General features: G+C 33.5%; 1 protein-coding gene across 2 annotated transcripts in view; it reads right to left on the minus strand.

Moving 5' to 3' along the window:
* Positions 1 to 5,209: 5,209 nt before the first annotated feature.
* Positions 5,210 to 21,726, minus strand: part of LOC150103457 (putative NADPH-dependent quinone oxidoreductase VAT1L) — a 234,620-nt gene continuing 218,103 nt past the window's right edge. For both annotated transcript variants that reach the window (XM_090397727.1, XM_090397728.1), the window contains exons 9-10: positions 18,540 to 18,645; positions 5,210 to 7,608 (exon numbers count right to left, since the gene is read on the minus strand). In XM_090397727.1, coding sequence (XP_090253853.1) covers positions 7,598 to 7,608; positions 18,540 to 18,645 — 117 coding nt within the window. In that variant the 3' untranslated portion in view covers positions 5,210 to 7,597. The remainder of the gene's footprint in view (positions 7,609 to 18,539; positions 18,646 to 21,726) is intronic.

A 21,726-nucleotide genomic window follows, 5' to 3' on the forward strand; every position in this document is an offset into this window, starting at 1 on the left:
CAGAGCACCAATTCTGCCATCCTCTGAGTGGTAATGTTACATTTAACAATGTTAACTATGATTTCATTAAGACTAATCACATCAACGTTTACACAACAAATGTACAGTCTGTTTTGAAGAGGAAATGAATTGCCTAAAGCAACTATTTACTATGGAACAAACAAAAAAAATCTTGGAAAATATAAATGATAATGTTAGAGAGAGTAATTTCATTAACATCTTTACACAGTTTGAAATGTAAATAGCACAAAAGAAAAATAAAATCAATAAATATAATGCATTTGTTTAGTGCCAGCACTTAACTTAGAAAAACAAATACGTTAAAGTAAAGCATAACTAAATACACTATATAATAATTTTAAAACCGAAAATAACACATTTGATTTTTAAATCACAGTTATCATATATATATATATATATATATATTTCTTTCTTTTTTTCCAAGGAGGAATAATACTTACAAAAACAACTGCAGGCATTGGAAGCTTGGAAATGGCCAATGGCCTTGTAATATTAATGTATGCATCACAAAGCACCATATTTTTGATATTCCAAAAGCTACACAAGAAGTTATTAAGATATAACTCCATAATCTACAGAAGGCTATATTCTGAATAGGTTCTATGCTAAGTGTGGACTATATAACCTTCAGAAAATATAAAATTTCCTTTAATTTTTTATGAAGTTTTCTTTGGTACTAATAACAAAGCAGCTTAAATAAGAATAAAAAATAAATATCTTAAATCACAGATAAAATAAAAAATAGGAACAAGTTTGTAAAAATAATAAAATATATGTACAGTATAAACAAACGACCAAAAAAAAAGTAATAATAGTAAAAATATTAGTGGCAAAGTTAGCAAAATTTAAGATCTTTGGTATTTCCTATTAGCATCTAGAAAATGTCCATGAGAATATACTTATAAATGCCTCCTTTGTAATTGTTTCAGAGAATCTTCATTAGCAGAAAAATTCATATACATTTTTAGATAAAATATACATGGTTTTGTTCAGCATAAACAGTTCCTCTTCGGTGTTTTTTTATGCTGTTCAAAAGATCAAACTGCAAAAATAATTCTTTGTGAAGATGGTTAAGAGTTATTTTAGATTTTTAGAGTAAGAAAAAAATTTATGCAATAATAAAATTGCATAACGACACCAATTAGCCAGCTCTAAAACCATATAATTGTACAAACTGCTATTTTTAATATGAAATGCTTTATATTTTACAAAACGAATGGCTTATAAAAATCTTCAGTTTTATTTGAAAAATTTTAATAAATTCTTCATAGAAAAATAGTAGCTTGTTTAATTTATTAAAGCAAAAATTCATTGATCATGTCCTATAAGGAATCTGTTACGTTTAATTTATTCCTTTCAGAAAGACTTATAATTATTTTATTCATTCCATCATACCTTCTAAAACTCTTAGCTCTTTATTCCATCAAACTTTTCTGACTATCATTTGACTGTTTATTAACCATATAAATCACAACATTTCAAACTTTGGTTATGTAAAATTACCAATATGATTAACAGAAACATTTAACATCATTAACTCCTTATATGGTATGGGTATAATCGTTCATCAGTGTTAGTTGTCTGTCACAAATGTGGATTTTGGAGAATATGCAATCTATCATATTTCTATATACTGATGATGCCCTTATATCAATATAATAAAATTATTTTTTAAAATTGTATTCTTTCTCAACTGTAACTGCACACCATATTTTACCAGATATCACTCGAATTCTCACATGATAAAATAAATACATAAAGATTCATTTCAGAATGTGATTTTTTTTTATCGGTCCAATTTAAAAACAATACTGTGCATTAACTCCTTTCCAATCAATAGATAAAGAACTCAGAAAAATGTCAAAACATAACTGAAAACATGTGTTGCAATGAAATACAGGAAAAATACAATGTACACTTGCCTGTGTACATTGCCAGTGACTTCGCATTTTAGAAACTAATTAGTCCAAATAATAAACCTAATTAACATAAATTTTATTTTTAAAATGGAGAAAACAAGAGGATTTATAATGAGTAAGATAGCAGGAATACTCTATATTTTTTAATAAGAATAAAGAAGATAACATCTACATATTTTGCTATCTTATCTGACTGTATTTTCAGAAAGTTTTAACTAGAGGAAACACAAATGAGAAAAGCTCTTAAGACTCAGAAAGACAGTTATTATTTCTAAAAACAGTTCAAAGATGACAGACAGTTAAACATGTGAAACATCTTGCATTTACTGTTGAAAATTTATTTATCACTAGGTTAGACTATAATAGATTTAGTTTAATCCTTTATCCCAGTGAGAGCAAACAAAGTTTGCGCCTGAAAATATCTTCAGGTCTAAATATAGTGTTGTACTATCTTATCCAGTAAGTAGTGCAACACCAAGGCAACTCGTGGCAAAGGTGGAGCAAGCTACCAGGCACTTCTAACCCAGTATCTCCCATAATGCAAAACACATTTCCTATGTGGATATGTATATACTGTTATGCATTAAAGGGATTGGCCATCTACCCAGACTAGTTTCGACCTTTATTGAGGTCTCTTCAGTGGGAGCCAGGCCCAGAGCTGGAGATACCAGGCAGAAGCAGTAGCAAGTCATCTGTGCCTATGGGAGTTGCCAAAAGGTTTATCACCTTTTTTAAAAATTACTCTGGATTTAGAGAAAGATGTTGAAAATTTATTTATCACTAGGTTAGACTATAATAGATTTAGTTTAATCCTTTATCTTTAGTTTAATTTAATCCTTAGTTTAGTTTAATCCTTAAACTAAATCTATTATAGTCTAACCTAGTGATAAATAAATTTTCAACATCTTTCTCTAAATCCAGAGTAATTTTTAAAAAAGGTGATAAACCTTTTGGCAACTCCCATAGGCACAGATGACTTGCTACTGCTTCTGCCTGGTATCTCCAGCTCTGGGCCTGGCTCCCACTGAAGAGACCTCAATAAAGGTCGAAACTAGTCTGGGTAGATGGCCAATCCCTTTAATGCATAACAGTATACATATCCACATAGGAAATGTGTTTTGCATTATGGGAGATACTGGGTTAGAAGTGCCTGGTAGCTTGCTCCACCTTTGCCACGAGTTGCCTTGGTGTTGCACTACTTACTGGATAAGATAGTACAACACTATATTTAGACCTGAAGATATTTTCAGGCGCAAACTTTGTTTGCTCTCACTGGGATAAAGGATTAAACTAAATCTATTATTATCTTGCATTTACTGTTTGCAGATCAATGTTATGCATAGCTTTCAGATCATTGCTAGTGTAGAAAATATTTGATATGCTGCATGGATGGATGGATGAGAGATTTTCAGATGTCATGCAAGAGGAGACTTGTTCGTGTTTAGAGTGCCATGAAGGTGTATAAACTTGCAAATGTTGAAAATCCATGATAAGAGGTTGTTATCAAAGCTGATGACCAATCATTATCGCTGTTTCTGAAGATATGGAAGGTAAGGGCTGATTTATCCTTGCATAGGCAATGTTGCCAAGATATTCATTCTCCTGGATTCTTTCAGTCAAACCTATGTGTAAACTTTGCTGAAGGAACAGGAGATCTTATTGATATCTCAGAATATTTTTTGGAAAGGAACACTGTTTTTTAGTGATTTAAAAAACAACAACAAAGTTTGAAGTGTCTGCACTGGTTTGAAGGAGGTTCTGACATCCTTTAGATGTATACTTAAGGTATGTGCAAGTTTCTTGGTAAATAACAATTTTTGTGAGCCTTCAGAACTTTTCTCATTCATGTTTTCGCTAGTTAAAACTTCCTGAAGATGCTATCAAATATTAGACAGCAAAGCATGTATACATTTAATCCATTATTATTACTAAAATATATGAGTGTTCCAATTATCTAATTTATATATACGAATTTTGATGGTAATGAATTTGATATTTAGAATATGAGACAACAACAACCTTTTTTTTTTTTTTTTTTTAATTTCTGTACTGAGTCAAAAAGAAAATATCTATTTTTGTTACTATCAGAGAGGTAAACATCCTTTGGTCTCTTGACCTGAAAATACAAGAATATAGCACTCAACATAAATTTATATACACCTGGTGATATATTTTTAGCATTTACTTCAGAACATCATTGTTTTAAATCTCTTCAGCCACTGGAATCAACTCATTAAAAAAAAAAAAAAAAAACTATTTGTCAGGAAATATTAATTCAAAGATGAAAAACTAATAAGAATTTACCTCTACCTTTCAGCAGATTAAACTGTATACAGAATAGAGAACTAAAAAAATCAGAGGAAGTTCAGTTGTATTTTTTTTTATGATATTCTATTCACAAAAGGTAAACAAACTATCATATCATATACTAGTACTATGGACTAAATTATATAATGAAGAAACCCTGTTCTAGAGATTAAACATGTACTTGTTCTTCAGGTACTTACATAGCCAGTTGCATTTTTCATGATGAAAAATCATCATGAAAAATGCAACTGGCTATGTAAGCAGATGAAAGTTAGGTCTTAGCCTTCCTATAGTACAAATATGTGTTCAAGGTTTCTAATCTTTATTTATATTTATGGGATGCTTAAAATAAAAACATTAAAAACATATACCACTTCCAATCAGCATAGCTACAATAACTCAAAGCAAGATGGTCATATTTACAATCACAGTGCCAACAAACCTCTTCAGAATTCTAGCTTATCAGTTGTTCAAGAAGCTAAATCTTATTGCATTTGAGATGGCAAATATATGTCCAGTTACATTCATTCATATGTCAATACTATAATCGATGTGCAAAAACATGATGAAATCAAGAGCACTATGTTCCAAAATCATTAAGTCTAGTAACAAGCAAGCTTACTTGCTTGTTACAAGAATTAATAATTTTGGGGAAAAGAACAAATAAATATAACTTATCTGTTTTTAGATAAAAAGAATACAAACTTTAAAAAAAAAAATAAATAAATAAATAAATTAAGCCAAGTATCTTAAAGTGAGTACAGTACATCAAACTTCATAATTCAATAAAATGATTTTATCTAGAGATTTTTAGACTATTAAAAATGCTTTTATGAATATTGTGATCGCATTTTTATTTATAAAATACTGTGTTTAGTACAGAAATGGACCAAATTTTCTTTCTGAAAATGACTTCTCAAAGCAACTAAAGTGGGAATTTCAAAAAAAAAAAAAAAAAAAAAAAAGGGTGTGTGTGCATGTGATAAAAGGTTGAGACACCATCAGTGAACAAATTAAAGTTGTAGCTATTTGCTATAATGCAATATATTAATTTTTTTTATACAGGTAAAGACAGAAAACATTTTATTGTTAGGTCACCAATGAAAAGGATGAGCATCATACATGTGTATGCACTTACAACAAGAAAGGATATAATTTACTGAAATATTACAGGGCTCCTTTCCAGGAAACATTCTGAAAAATTGGCACTAGTATAGGATATTGTAATATATTTCACTGTAAAAGTGAAAGAGGCTGGGGTTCTAATATGTTACTATCAGAAAAAGTAGATAGTGAATTTTTGATTGCCCTTGTATGTATGTATACTTATAATAAATATCTTTTTCATTTGAATTCCACTAGTGAGTTATGAATGGTTATATATATAAGTTCATATCCAACTCATCTTATATATTAAAAAATACAAATCTGTGCAAGATTTTTTAAAAAAAATGCTGCTTAAACAATATAGCTCAACATTATGTTTTTACTTCATTCTGTACAAAATTATCTATTTGTAAAGATCATCTTCTGGACTTTAAAATTGTTTGTTATAAGATTTATCATATTTTGCCACTATAGTTGACTCTTACTACTACTGCAAACATTGCTCTAACAAACTTGCTCAATATAAAAAAACTATCGAAAAGCCCCAACCTGCATTCCATAGGTGCTATGCTAAACAAAATTCACTACAGCAAACTATCTGCTATAACATACTCTTGTGGTCCTTACAAAAATAACAAAACTAGGGACTTTTGTCTAGTAGTGTGATATAGTGAGAGTCAACTGTACCATTACTGGGCATCCAAAACTTTGGCTTCAAAATCAAACTAAAAACTCTGTTTTGATTTAAAGAAAATATGTTTTATCTACAATACCAAGCAACACTATGTGCTTCAGGACTGAATTCCTTTAAAATGTAAAAGTTTTACATTTATTTAATTAATCTCTTCTGATAACTGATGGGCCTAATGTGCATTAATTATAACATAAAATAAATATAAAATGATATAAAAACATAATGCACATAGAGAAGAATGCAAGGCTCAGTAGATTCTTGCAGACTAGAATCAAGTGCAAAAATCATAAATAACATTATTATTATTATTATTTATTTTTTTGTTTTTCAGAGACAATACAATTCTTTGATGCATTTACCCAACTAGAAACGTGGATAATTGTGAACTAACCAAGTCTTGCTTGTGAATTAACCAAGCTGTCGACTACAAAACATGCATGTCCTCTACAGGAATGAAATTACTTCTATATTTTTCTGTATAATAAATAATAATATTATAATAACTGTTTTCACCTTTAAAGTATTGTAAATATCTATTGTAATTACTCTAGCAAACTGGGTTTATCAAGTTGATAAACCCAGTAGATAGCTCATTTAGGAAATTCTTGAATCAACAAAAATCGTCTACCTATTCTTTTGTTATAATAATTCATGCATGAAACCATTCACAATTATCAATTAGATTACTTTAATGGCTAAAATCTTTTGATAAGCCATTTAAAACCAATAAACAATATTACTTATTTAAACAAAATTTCATTATGATGGAACTACTTAAAAATTTCTCAGCATTAATATTTCAATTATCTGAACAAGTCACTTATAAACTAAAGTAAGGATGGTTAAGAGTGCAATCCTCCAGTTTTAATACAATTTTATATTCTCTTATATATAAAAAGAAAAATAATATTTGTCAATTTTCCTTGCAAAAATATTTTTAAATATACTTAGATTGCACATCTTAAGCATATAATAAATACCCAAACCCACCCAAAAAAAACCTAACTAAATACTTATCAATCATCAAATTCTCACATGTTTTGTACAAATATATAACTAAATTTACTATCTTTTTTACATTTCAAATTGATATATTAACATGATGGAACATTGCATGGTCTTAAATGAGTATTATATGATTTAGGTATATAAATGATTAACAGTGCATAGCTGACCTACTTGGAAAGTAATACTCAAGATGAAGTTGTGTATTACTTGATAATTAAATTACTCTAGCAAACTGTAAATGATATTACACAATTCAAGCAACTAAATATTTTCTTTGGACTATTAAAAAATGGGAGTTTCAGAATGATTACAGTCAGGTACTTACATTATACATATTTTGTTTTCAAAGTAAACAGGAACCTAAAACACATTCATTACAACACTAAAGTCTTCATCGAGGCACACATACAACAAAAACAAGTAATACACCACATACACCAAAGGGGAGAAAAAATCCCACAGAAAATTATGTGGCTGGAAAATGCTGGAATATGAAAGCTTGCAACTTCAGTGGTGTATGGGTATTCTTCTTACATTAAACTTAACTGGCAGCTGAAAAAGAGAAATTTCACTTTCATTACAATTTTTAATATTTCAAATGGCATTAATATTTATCTGAAAATATTTTATTAAAAACCATATAAAAGATGAATAAGAATAACCTTAGGGTCATTTCATAATAATCATTAGAAAGTTATTTACTTGAGCAATGTCCCAGTGCTTTTTTGGGACACTGCTCAAGGGTACAAAGTACTGGCACCTTTATTAAAAATGACTTGATATACGGATGCAGAACATTTAAAAATTTGTAATATTCAGTAATCTTTTACACTCTTACCTATATATAATGATGAAAGGTCAACCACTAGATATCAGTCTTATACAAGTCTATGCCCTTACTGCTGACAAGAATGATACCAAGATCGAAGAATTTTATGATCAACTAGAAGAACTGTTGAAAAATACAATCATATTAACATTGTCATGGGTGGTTTCAATGCTAAAGTTGGGAAAAGTAGAAGTGAAATATAGTTGGAAAACATGGACTGGGAACAAGAAATAAGAGAGGAGATTGTCTTATCCAATTCTGCCCAGAAAAGGAACTAATAGTCACAAACACATGGTTTAAGCCACCACTCTGAAGGCTATGTACTTGGTGATTACCAGAGGATAATAATTAAAATATAGTCAGAAACCGAATTGATTACTTGCTAATTAATCAACAATTTCGAAGTTCCATGAAGAGCACAAAAACCTATCCTAGTACAGATATTGCTTCTGATCATAATCTACTGATGACAGAGTTAAAACTGAGACTGAAAGCTATACTTAAGAATCATCGACAAAAAAAGGTTTGATCCAGGAGTTAAAATAACTCAGAGATAAGAAACAAAATTCAGTCAAAATCTGAATCAAGACATAGCACTTATCAAGAATGATGACATCATGAGGGTTGATGAATCATGGGACATATTAAAATCTGTCTTTATAGAGAAATGTGCCAATACTTTGTGTCCTGATAGAGCAGTAAGAAAGATTGGATAACTGACAAAATTCTTTCTCTCTCATGGATCAACACAGATCATATAAAAATCATAGTCCAACAAAATATAAAGAGGTTCAGAAAATTATTAAAGACAAGATCAAAGAAGCAAAAGAAATCTGGATGAATGAAAAATGTAAAGAAATAGAATTTCTACAGGAAAAGCATGACAGTTTTGATCTACACAAAAAGCTGAAAGAGACCTCATGTATATTTAAGAAAAAACTATGTATCCTTTGAAACAAAAAGGTAGAAATAATATCTGAAAAGGATGATAAAATACAAGAATGGGTGAAATATGTAGAACTCTTTAATGATAAAACACAAAACTCAGAAAATACTTATGAACAGATGGAAGGTCTATGCAGTCTAAGATCAGAGGTAGAATATGCACTGAACTCAGCTAAAAATGGTAAAGCTATTTAAAATGATACAGGCATAATCCCTCAAGACTGGTTACAGTCAACTTTCATCATGCTACCTAAAAAGGCAAATACAAAAACTTTTAATGACTATAGAATGATCAGTGTAATGAGTCATGTTTTTAAAATGTTTCTGATAATAATTCAAAACAGAATATACATAAAATGTAAAGACACCATCAGTGATACCTAATTCAGCTTTAGAAGCGGTTTGGGTAGTGAAAAATGACCAAAACAAGGAAGTATTCATTTGCTTCATCGACTTCGAGAAAGCATTTGACAAAGTCCAACATCCAACATGCTAAAATGATTGAATTATTACAAAGAATTGGATTGAATTAGATAAGTACCAGATCGACATAATAGGGGTGACTGAAACAAAAAAGACCAAAACTGGTGAGATCTTTCTGAGCAATAAATACAAAATGCTATATTCAGGCAATAACAATCAAGGAAAAGAAGGAGTAGCCATAGTATTCAACACAAAATACGAGGCTAATCTTCTTGAATGGCAGTCAGTCTCAAGTAGAGTAATGTGGGCAAATATGAGAATGGGGAACTGGACAATGAGACTTATTTGTGCCTATGGTCCCACAGAAGGTTCTACTAAGGTAGAAGTGGAGGAATTTTTTGATGCTTTAGAAAAAGCAACTGACACAATGAAAAATGAAAAGTTGGTCCTTATTGGGGATCTAAATAGTAGAGTAGGAAATGATTGTGAGACATACAAAAATATTTTGGGAAAATTTGGAGAAAAGAGCAAAGCTAATAATAATGGCAAATATCTGTTGGATTTCTGCTCAGGACATGGACTGGTTATTACTAACACCATGTTCCAACATAAAAATGTGCACAAATTCACATGGAGAGAAGAGGCTAGGAATAAGAAAAGTCTCATTGACTATGTTATTGTTGATAGTGATGTTTTCTCCCTGGTGCAGGACACCAGAGTGTACAGAGGATTTGAAATTGGAAGTGATCACTATTTAGTCTTGAGCAGGATAAAATTGAATTTCATATTGAAAAGAATAACATGTAAGAAAGTTTTAAAGCGAATAAAAGTGGAGCAGCTCTCAGATGTAAACTGTAGACTAAAATACAGAAATATTATTGAAAAGAAAATGAAAGAGTTTGAGAACAGGAATCAAACCTTGGAGATTCAGTGGCAAACTCTGAAGGAAACATTGATTGATTCTGCCAGAGAGGCATGTGGTGAGGTTGTGTGCAAAGATAAAAAAATCAGAACTCCCTGGTGGACACAGGAAGTTAAAGAGGCAGTGAAGGAAAAGAAGAAAGCATATCAAAAGTTCCTGGCAAATAAGTCAGCTTTTACTCTTACAGAATACAGAGACAAATGTAAGAAAGCTAAACAGTGTGTAAAACTAGCTAAACAAAAGTCATGGGAGGACTTTGGCAAGAATATAGAAAATAAATATCAAGAAGGTGGCAAAATATTCTGGAGGGTGTTGAAGAAGCTTAGGAATGGAGGAAAGAGTGCTGTAAAAGGAATTAGAGATGATAAAGGTGAAATGAAAACAGGAGAAAAAGATATCCTTGAAGTATGGAGTAATTACTTTGAAAAACTGCTAAATGAAACAAGCAGTGATGACAGCACAGTGATAAAAAACACTGACCAGGCATGCAGTCAGGAATACATATCCATACTTGAAGTAGAAAAAGCCATCAAAGGCTTGAAATGTGGAAAGGCAGCAGGAGTAGATGATATTCGACCAGAAATGCTGAAGTATGGTGGTATAAGAGTCTTACAGTGGCTGCACTGCATAGTTCAGAAAGCCTGGACAGAGGGACGAATTCCCGATGATTGGAGTAGAGCTCTCATAGTACCCATATATAAAAAGGGAAATAAAACTGAATGTGAGAATTACAGAGGTATTTCCCTACTGAGTGTTCCTGGCAAGATCTATGCAAGTATACTTGAGAAACGGTTGAGAAGAATTGTGGAAGAAAAGCTTGGTGAAGAACAAGCTGGATTCAGGCCAAATAGAGGCTGTCAGGATCAGATCTTCACTTTACGACAAATAGTCGAGAAAGCATGGGAATATAACAAAGATCTGTATTTAAGTTTTGTCGATTTGGAAAAGGCATATGACAAGGTGCCAAGAGAGAAGCTATTCAATACGCTGCAGTTATATGGTGTCAATGGGGCATTATATCAAGCAATACTTAGTCTTTATTTGAGTTGTGAGTCAGCAGTTAGAATTGAAGGAAGTACAGGAAGATGGTTTAATGGTAAATCTGGTGTGAGACAAGGATGTACATTATCCCCTCTGTTATTCATTATCTATATGGATCACATTATGAAGGAATGTGGTATTAAACCTGATATCAAAATTGGAGATGTTAATGTCAGCTCTTTGCTTTATGCGGATGATGTTATACTTCTAAATAAATCCGCTACAAGTCTGCAAGATTCTCTGACTAAATTGAATAGCTGTTGTAATAGATATGGTATGAAGGTCAGCAATAAAAAGACAAAGACAATGAAAATAGGCAGAATCATTGAAAATGTCAACTGTGTTGTGAATGGAGAACCGGTGGAACAAGTAAAACATTTCAGCTACTTAGGCACAATTTTTACTGAAGATGGTAAACTAAATATAGAAATAGACAACAGAATCAGCAAAGCTGGTATCGTGGGAAGTCAATTGAATAAATTCATATGGAATAAGAAAGAAATTAGTCGGAACACTAAATTAGCTGTATACAAGAATGTGTTCAAACCAATTTTAACTTATGGATCTGAGAGCTGGGTCAGAAGTAAAACACTTGACCAAAGACTAGAGACCGCAGATATGAGAGTCCTGAGAAAGATTAGAGGCGTGAACAGATGGCATCAATGGCAATATCATATTAAAAATGAGGATATTAGGAAAGAACTTGACATTGTCAGCATCCAGGAATGCGTTAGCAGAGCTAATCTCAGATGGTATGGTCACTTAAATAGAATGGGAGAGGAAAGATTAGCAAAACAAGTGTTCTCTGCCAGGTTGGCAGGAAAACGACCCAGAGGAAGACCAAGATATAGGTGGATTGATACGGTACAAAGTGCCTTAGACGATAGAAATATAAGATCTGATAATGTTGGAGTCTTGACAAGTAACAGACTGATTTGGAGGAAAATTGTAGATAGGAAGTTAGTAATGATGTAATTTTTTCATGTAGTACTGTCATATCCTGTACACCCCTTGAGGGTACATGGCAGGAATTTGATGATGATGATGATGATGATGATGGTAAACACATCAGGATCATAAAAAAATAATATTTTAACCAAAAGGATCTGTTCAAGTTGATGACATTATTACAGACTCCATTAACATCATATGAAGAGTAAGGCAAGGATGTGTGCTGCCACCTCTCTTTTTTTAACATATACTCAGAAGCCATATTTCAAAAAATCTCAAAAGGAAGAGAGGAAAGGATTAATTAATGTAAATGGTGAATTCATCAATAACATCTGATATGTTGATGACACAGCTCTCCTGGCTGACAATATTCAGAATCTTCAGAATCTTCTCGAACTAATGAATGAAGAGAGTGAAAAAAAGGAATTAAGAATAAATATCACCAAAACTAAATTCATAGTCATAATCAAGAAACCAATTCTTAATTCAGCATTTTCTTTAAGCAGGAAAAGTTTAAACCCAAAATGCATAACTTTACATTTCTCCACATTAAACTGACACCCATTATCTTTTGCCCATACTGACAGCCTATTTAAATCACCCTGCAAGCTCTCCACATCATCTCTATTAACTATTACTCTACCTAATTTCACATCATCAGCAAACAACTGGGGATTCGCTATTAAGAGGCATAATAATTGAGAGTTTAACGAAGTCGTACCAGCCGGGTGCGAACATAAAGGACGTCAGCGAATCTATTCAACTGCAAAAACAGAGGGTGAAAGAGATGATAATCGTGGCAGGAACGAATGATTTGAAAGAGGACAAAATGGAAATGATAGAGGATGTGAGGGAGTTGTTTGAGGTAGCCAAAGAGAAGAGTGAGAGGGTTAGGATGGTGAGTATCTTACCGCGGTATGACAGCGAAGTGTTTAGAAGGAGGGCCATAATTGCCAATGACTTTATGCGTGGGTTTTGCATGGAGAGTGGTGTGGAATGAGTTCGATGGGCGAAAGGACTTATATAAGATGGATGGGTTACATTTGAATGGAGTTGGTGTACAGAGACTTGAAAGAGTGTTGATGAATGATGTGGAAGTGGATGTACAGACTCAGGGAAACTAGATTTATTAAGAGGGGGGGGAGTAGATATGTAGACTTTAGGGGGGCAGTTAAGTGTATGAATGAGTATATTATGCCCGAGCGAGTACGACGGACAACAAATCAGAATGGGATAGTTAGTATAAGGCATCAAAGTAGGGATGGGACAAATGGGCTTCTGCGATTCATGTACACTAATGCCAGGAGTATTAGGAACAAAAAAGGAAGAGTTTTTGGCCATGGTTGGCACTTCCAGGCCACAGGTTGTCGGTATTAGTGAAACATGGCTGACAGAAGATGCTAAAGCTAGTGGGATTGAATGCGACGGGTATAGCATGTTCAGGAGTGACAGGGTGAATAAAAAGGGGGGAGGAGTGTTATTGATGATAGCTGATGAGCTTCAGCCAAGGCGTATAGAAGTTGAACTGCAGGATGGGGAAAAAAGCACATTTGAGGCTGTTTGGTGTAAGATAGAATCTAGCAGAACAAAATATACAATTGGGTGCTGCTATAGACCGGGTGATGGTGGGGATAGTATGCATAAGCAAATAGAAGAAATGAGTGGAAGGAGGGTAATTATTATGGGTGATTTCAATTATGGTAACATTGACTGGAAAGAGGAGAGGGCACATGGGAGGAAGGAATTGGATTTTATGCGGTTATTAAGGGACAACTATCTATGGCAACATGTATTGGAAAATACCAGGGGGCAGAGAGTGCTGGACCTAGTAATTGCAACTGAGAACGTGGCTGTAACGAACATGACCATGTTGCCACCAATTGGTGAGAGTGACCATAAGGTTATGACTTGGGAGGTGGCTAAAGGAGTCGCATTTACAATTAAGACAGGGTACATGTGGAATTACCGGGCTGGTAAGTATGACAAGCTTAGGTGTGTGCTTGGTTCAATGCCATGGCATGTAAAACTGCAAGGGCTGGATGTTGATAGTGCATGGGAGGTGGTTAAGAACTGTTTGCAGCAGGCAATGGTTGACTGTATATACAGAATTTTCCTTTTCCATGTTGAATTGGATACGAGAGAAAGGCTATTTATCTGTTGTAGAAAGGTGGAAAGCTCCTCTTCAGTATGTGACCAAATGGCAAAAACATCATCAACATAACGATATCAAAGAGATGGTTGAGGGTGAATGGATGAAAACATAGTCTCTTCGAATTGTTTCAAAAAATAGTTAGCCAAAGGTGGAGACAAAGGACTACCCATGGCAGTACCCTCAACTTGTTTGTAGAACTTGTTTTTCCAACTAAAATAACCTGAATGAATAACAAATTTGATAATATTTGCGATATCTGGAGGGTAATCTTCATATAATAATTTGACTGTGTCGGCTAATGGAATATTGGTAAACAGAGATACAATGTCGAAACTGACTAGCAACTCAGACTCTTTGATTTTTAAATCCTTGATTTTTTCAAGGAAATCTGTTGAATTTTTTTATGTAGGATCTGGAATGTCCAGTGAGAGCACTTAAAGAACAAGACAAGACTTTTGCAATTCGATAAGCAGGAGAATCAATGCAATTCACGATTGATCATACTGGATAGCCTTCTTTATGGATTTTCGGGAGACCATGTAGACGGGGAGTTGCAAAGTAGATGCATAATTTATCCACATAATTTGGGTCCCAAATTACCTCCACACAACTTATCAAATGTTGAAATCAAAGGGCTAACTTCTTTAAGAAGAGATAATAACATATCTATTTCTAAGGCTGATAAAGGAAAAGCTATTGTAATCATGAATAAGACTATGAGAAAAAAGTATCCAGTCTTTTAGAAGACACCTCACCTCTACCTACAAAGAGATCATGCAGAATCCTGCAAATTAAACAATTAAATAAATTACTTATAGGTCATCAGTTGGGACCCAAATTATGTGGATAAATTACGCACCTACTTGGGAAGAACTCCCTGTCTATATGATCTCCCGAAAATCCATAAAGAAGGCTATCCAGTATGATCAATCGTGAATCGCATTGATTCTCCTACTTATGGAATTGCAAAAGTCTTGTCTCGTTCTTTAAGTGCTCTCTCACTGGACACTCCAGATCCTACATAAAATATTCAACAGATTTCCTTAAAAAAATCAAGGATTTAAAAATCAAAGAGTCTGAGTTGCTAGTCAGTTTCGACATTGTATCTCTGTTTACTAATATTCCATTAGCTGACACAGTCAAATTATTATATGAAGATTACCCTCCAGATATCGCAAAGATTTTCGAATTTGTTATCCATTCAGGTTATTTTAGTTGGAAAAACAAGTTCTACAAACAAGTTGAGGGTACTGCCATGGGTAGCCCTTTGTCTCCACCTTTGGCTAACTATTTTTTGAAACAATTCGAAGAGACTATGTTTTCATCCATTCACCCTCAACCATCTCTTTGGTATCGTTATGTCGATGATGTTTTTGCCATTTGGTCACGTACTGAATATAAGCTTTCCACCTTTCTACAACAGATAAACAGCCTTCACCCTCGTATCCAATTCACCATGGAAAAGGAAAATTCTGGTACTCGACCATTTTTGGACATCCTGCTTACCCGAACTTCTTCTGGTACCTTATCTACAAGCGTCTTTCGAAAGCCCACATTTACTAGCAGATATATTCATAAAAAGTTTGTAGAACTGCTCACCACACATCTCAAAAATTTGGCATTCTTAAATCTCTAATTAATAGAACACATAAAGTTTGCTCTTCTCCAGAAATCTTACAACAAGAACTTTCCATCATTAAAAAGTTAATGGAATCTAATAATTACCACTCTAATCAAATCCAACAGATAATTGAATCTTATGTTCCAATACCTAAGGTTTCTTCAAACAGTCTGCAGAGTTCCAATCCCCTACATTTCAGGAATCTCAGAACCTATAGGTAGAATTTAAAAAAAGTCCCAATTGATTCCCACGTATATTCCTATCAACAAAATTTCTTCCTTTTTGCCTTCTACAAAAGATAAACTGTCATCTCTATCTTTAGCTGCTGTTTACCAAATACCACGTGAATGCGATGTTCCTTATTTTGGACAAACTGGCCATTCTGTGGAAAAAAGAATTAAAGAACATCAATATTATATTGATTACAACGAACCTCAGAAGTCTGGTCTAGCACAACACAGTATTAACACTACCCATAATATTCAGTAGGATAAAGCTATTCTTTTTCATAGATGCAGGTTCAAATATGAACGCCTCTTTAAAGAAAGTTGTGAAGCTATTTTACATCAACCGAATTTAAATCAAAATGACCTCTCTCTCTCTCTCTCGAAGATCTGGGAGACTTTTATTTTATGTAATCATTAAAAAAACCAATTATCTTAAATATTAATTATTTATTAATTTCTTAGCTCGCAACAACAATGTATTTGAATAGGTGATCCACCGAATGTTCGTTACTTGTATTCCATTCCTATCTGTTTGTAACACTGAAGATGTACTATTAGTTTTAGTATGAAATATCTGTACCTTATTTATTAATTAAAAGTTATTACTGTGGACCTACGTGTTCTTTAATAATTCTCTTTAACTTATTTTTCTTGTTAGTTCGATCAGTCTGTATAATTTCTTCAGACCACCTCCTTCTTTCTCTTTTCAGACCTGCTAATCCTTTGCTGCTTCTGCAATTTTTCAATTTTGTGCCTTGTCCTACGAAGAATAACATTTAAGTGTGCTATTTCTTTTTTAATGTCCATTTCATTCTCCTCTATTTCCATGGCCGCATGTTCAACGTTGATAACATAATTTTCCATCTTACCATTGGTATTTGGTGCATTCTCTTCACCTAACAGACACTCTATTTTGAAACATGTAATACATACTCTCTCCCTCTCCAGTTTCAATTTCATTCCACATATTCTTTAATTTTCTCGATGAATATATTTCATACCCACTGCACTGAATAAAATCCCGCAAATTCAAAATGCCAGACAACATGGTCTTTGCCACCATTGTTCTTCGCATTGGTGCCATGCTGACAGTATCACAATAAATATCATTTATTTATTGTGATACTCTCACAATAAATTTAGAGCATTTATTGTATTTGTAACATTTTATTTCACAATAAGAATGTTATAAATACACTAAATGCTCTAAAACACAAAAATCTACACTAATACACTACTTTTCTAAGGACAAAACACAATAAAACAGTTAAAAATCATCAAGTTACATGACCACTCACAATATAACCTCAAACCATCCCCAATGAAGACTTATGCAAGAGTCTTCACTGGTTATCTTGCCAAAAGCCTTACCACAAGTACCATGGTGTATCCCTTCCTCTTTGTCTAAATCAATGGAAACATTATTATAAAATGTGAGTAAGTTGCTGAAAAATAATCTTCCCTTAGTTAACCCATGCTGTTCACTGCAAAGTATAGATTCTCTGTCAACTGATTTCTGTATGAAAGCTCTTCCCAACTTTTCCAAAATCTCCACCACTTCAGAGATACCGATAGGCTGATGGTTAGACAGATGAGTCATGGATTTATCATTTTGTAATGGATTCTTTCCACTATCATGGAATCTTTCCTGTGCTGAGACTCAAATTATACAGCCGAGTCAAAGGTGCAGCCATTTCAGCTGAACACTCTTTTAGAATCCATGCTGATATCCCATTAACCCCCTACTACCGAATTCTTATTCAGTTTATGGAACAGCTCTAGTACTTCCTCATATCCTGAGAGTGTCTTCATTCAGTGTGAAGGTAGCACACCAAGCTCCATTGCATACACAAGGTTGATAGCTTTTATAAAAAATGGGCACTCGTTAGTAAAAGTCTTTTTTTTTTTTTTTTTTTTTTGCATCTGCTATTCACAAGCCTGATTAAACTGCAGGAAAAATGAAATGATATCCAGTTCCAAAAAACACTATTTTGTTTTTTGGAACTGGATATATTGCATGCTAGGATGCTATAGCTGGCAGTATACTGAAATAAGTGAACAAAATTCCATTTTATTTAAAATCAAATGAAAACAATATTTGTGGTTGGAATTAGTGGATACTAAAGCTTTCTACACAAGAAGCAAAGATAAGCTTTATATTTTAGGAGGAATATTAAATTATGAAATAGTTTACTAAAAAAATATACAGTATTAAGTTGATATCGGTATATATATATCAATTGGGAAATATTGTCCATTTTCCTGAATAAATTAAAAAAAAAAATTAAATTTTCAGAGATAATTTTATTTTCAAAAGTGATGGCTTAGTTCTCTTAACTTAAAAATTCTTTGTAACATTAAACAAAACTCACTTGGTGGAGGCGATTGTTCTTCCTTGTTTTCTTTATCGGTATCGGTGCTTTCTCCCGACGTAATTCCTTTACCATCTTTGGCTTCTTTTTCTTTTCCAGTTTTAGCCTTAAAGAAATTAAGCAATGTGAATGATATATATACACACACACACACACACACACACACACACACACACACACACACACACACACACACACACACACACAAGAGAATTTTAGTCTGCTATATATATATATATATATATATATAAAGGAGTATGAATAGACCAATCAAATAGGGTTGTTGCAAGAGGATAATGAGATGGCCATCTATAGCAAATTTCAGTATTTTTTTCTGAAATCTAACAAACTGTTGTACTCTGAATATGAGAAATTCTTTTTCATGGTCATTTGGAGAGAACCTTTTCACTGAGTTTGCCTTCTTTAACATATCTTAATTACTGAAGTACATCACAACACAAGATCTGCAGTTTAACACACAATCTTGACAAATATATGTCCAATATGTGGTTTGTTCTACAAATTTTGCTACAATTAGCTATGAATGTGAGTCCATTTGTGAACTGTAAGAAACTTACCTGTCTATGAAACCATTTAAAAATAATATGCCTTATTCTTTGGACATGGCACAATATGGCCTCAGTTGTCTATGCACAAATCAAATCTAAATCAAACAACTAAATGGTCTTATTCTTTGAGTGTCTTGAACTGTTCAACAAATTCAACATGTGCAGGATTCCAAATTAAGGTATCCAAAGAGAGTAGATGGTTATTGGATTCATGTTTATAGCAAAACTTGATATGGGAGTACAACTAGTTTATTTTCTCCAGGAACTGAAGAAATTTTGACTTGGAGTGGGACCAGACTGCAAATTTATCATCAGCAAAATGTAACCATATATGAAGTTGAAGTAATATAGTGTCAAAGAGTTGTTTTTCTTGATGCTCCATAAAATAATCAACTAAGGCTGGTGAGATAGGACTGCCCATTGCTATCCCTTCGACCTGTTTGTACAACTTATTACACCATATAAAATAGCCTGCACTCAGGTGACCCTAAATAGGTTAACAATGTCTTCTGGGACATCAGACTGTAGAAACTGAAGAGTCTCTTGTAGTGGTATGTTGGTGGATAGGGGACTCCTATCCTATCCTTCTCATCTGTCCTGGGACGGGTTGAGTCCCCCTCCTAATGAGGAGTTACTGGGGTATTAATGAAGCCGGTTCACTACTCCTTTGCTGCATCCCCCTAAGGGCGATATTCATGACTGTAATCTGAATGTGTTCACGGGGCAGGTTTGCCTGCTTGCAGGATGAAAAACCCCAGATAAACTGGGGGGGGGGACCCTGCTGTCCATGCCAAGACCGGCTAACTTGGCTATGGCAGAGGAAGGAAAGATCCTTGAGCTCCTCATGTCGTTGTCAACGGGAATCGAACCTAGGACAGTCCTTCCCCAGGCATATTTGCAGAGCGTATAGCCACACAGACTAATAGGGGAGACTACATCAAACAAAACCATAATCTTATTATTAGAGAGAGAGAGACGTAGACTTTAATTTTTTCTTTAAAGTCAAGAAATTAATTTACTGATTTTAATATAAAAACTAATGTGGCCAGTGAGATTCTGAAGATGATGAGATGCCACTATGTGTATTATGTCTAGTACACATGCTCCATTAAAACTATTTATTACAAACTTCTTTGGCGAGGAATATTGGCATTTTGTAAGAAGATACAGCAAGTTACATTTAGAAAAATGCTAATTTGCATAACAGACTTGTGTTCCTTAAGTGTTGTTGCACTGCTGATATTATTCCTAATTTTGTCAAAATTAAGGATACCTTCAAGTCATGTTCTGCATGGAAGATTTATCAAAAAGCAAGCAAGGCTTTATTAGTAAATCAAATATGGGATATGAAGAAACAGTTTTATATAAATAACATTGAACTGAACTTATCGAACTTGAAAGTACTTTAAAAGACATTCTCAGTCAAAACCATTTTGAATTAATTTCTTGTATTTCACTGTCCTCAGCTAGATGTGTATATTTCATTCATAAACATAGATTGATTCATAAGTTTGAAATATTAGAAGGAAGAAACCACCACAATATTCAACCAGCAGTTTAATCTGAGTGAAAGCAGATACTAATGTTCCTGTAGTAATACGAAGTTAGATCACAGCTGAATCAGAGTAGCACTCCAGTTTCAATGAACAGATAATTAGAGATATCGGTCATCCAGTGCAGTTGTAGCCTGTGGTCTTCCTTAACTGTATCTCTGGAGTGATGTTTGTGACTGTTGGAATTGGATCCACAGTCTGTGAACCACAGAATGACTCACTTTTTTTTTTTTTTTTTTTTTTTTAAATGTTGAGCCCCACATATGAGCGGTTGAGAGACCTATAAGCACATCAGTGCCATGTGTGTAGGGCAGATGAGGACTTTATTGATGTTTTTTTTTTTGAAAAGCTACAGGATGTAATTGTTTGGGAATACTTCATGAAGAAGGCTGTGTTTGCTGTTGCACAGTAAAGGGATGGAAAGTGAAGGAATAGTGGTGGCCATTTCAGTGGAGCAGTGTCCATGGAAATATCTATAGAAAAGACATAATGCAGAAACAGAGCAGCTACGGGAAAATGGTTGGAAGGAGTTAGTGTGTGTGTGTGTGTGTGAGTGAGTGAGAGAGAGAGAGAGAGAGAGAGAGAGAGAGGTCATTTATTAAATAAATAGCTCTCTTCTGGATACAATCAAGCATTCTGAGGGAGATTTTTGGTATGCCATCCCAAATATTCAAAAGTTTACAGATTTGAGATTTAAAGTGTTAGGAATCAAGCAGAAGTACTGATAAAAAACACACTTTTTGGAGGCAGAAGAGACTACAGACGTGATATGTTTGTGCCAGGATAGGCTAGATGTGAAAGTCAACCTAAGAAGAGAAACTGATCTTGGTTGATGAGCAGAATATTATCAAAATTGAGAGAGAGTGAAATGAAAAATGGTTTTTTTTTTGGGGGGGGGGGAGGAAGGGAATAAGAGACTGTATTTTGGTAGAATTAAAATTAACTATATTATCTTTATTTTCTTGAAAATAGCAAGGAGATCAGTATCTAAGGCATTAGTTATAGAAGATCACCAGAGTTGAGTCATTTGCACTGCAAGGTTTTGTGAATGAAGAAGAGGAATGG

The sequence above is a fragment of the Typopeltis vanoorti genome, chromosome 9 (genome assembly GCF_054136105.1).
Source record: "Typopeltis vanoorti isolate ZY-2024b chromosome 9, IOZ_Tvanoo_1.0, whole genome shotgun sequence".
Classification (NCBI taxonomy): domain Eukaryota; kingdom Metazoa; phylum Arthropoda; class Arachnida; order Uropygi; family Thelyphonidae; genus Typopeltis; species Typopeltis vanoorti.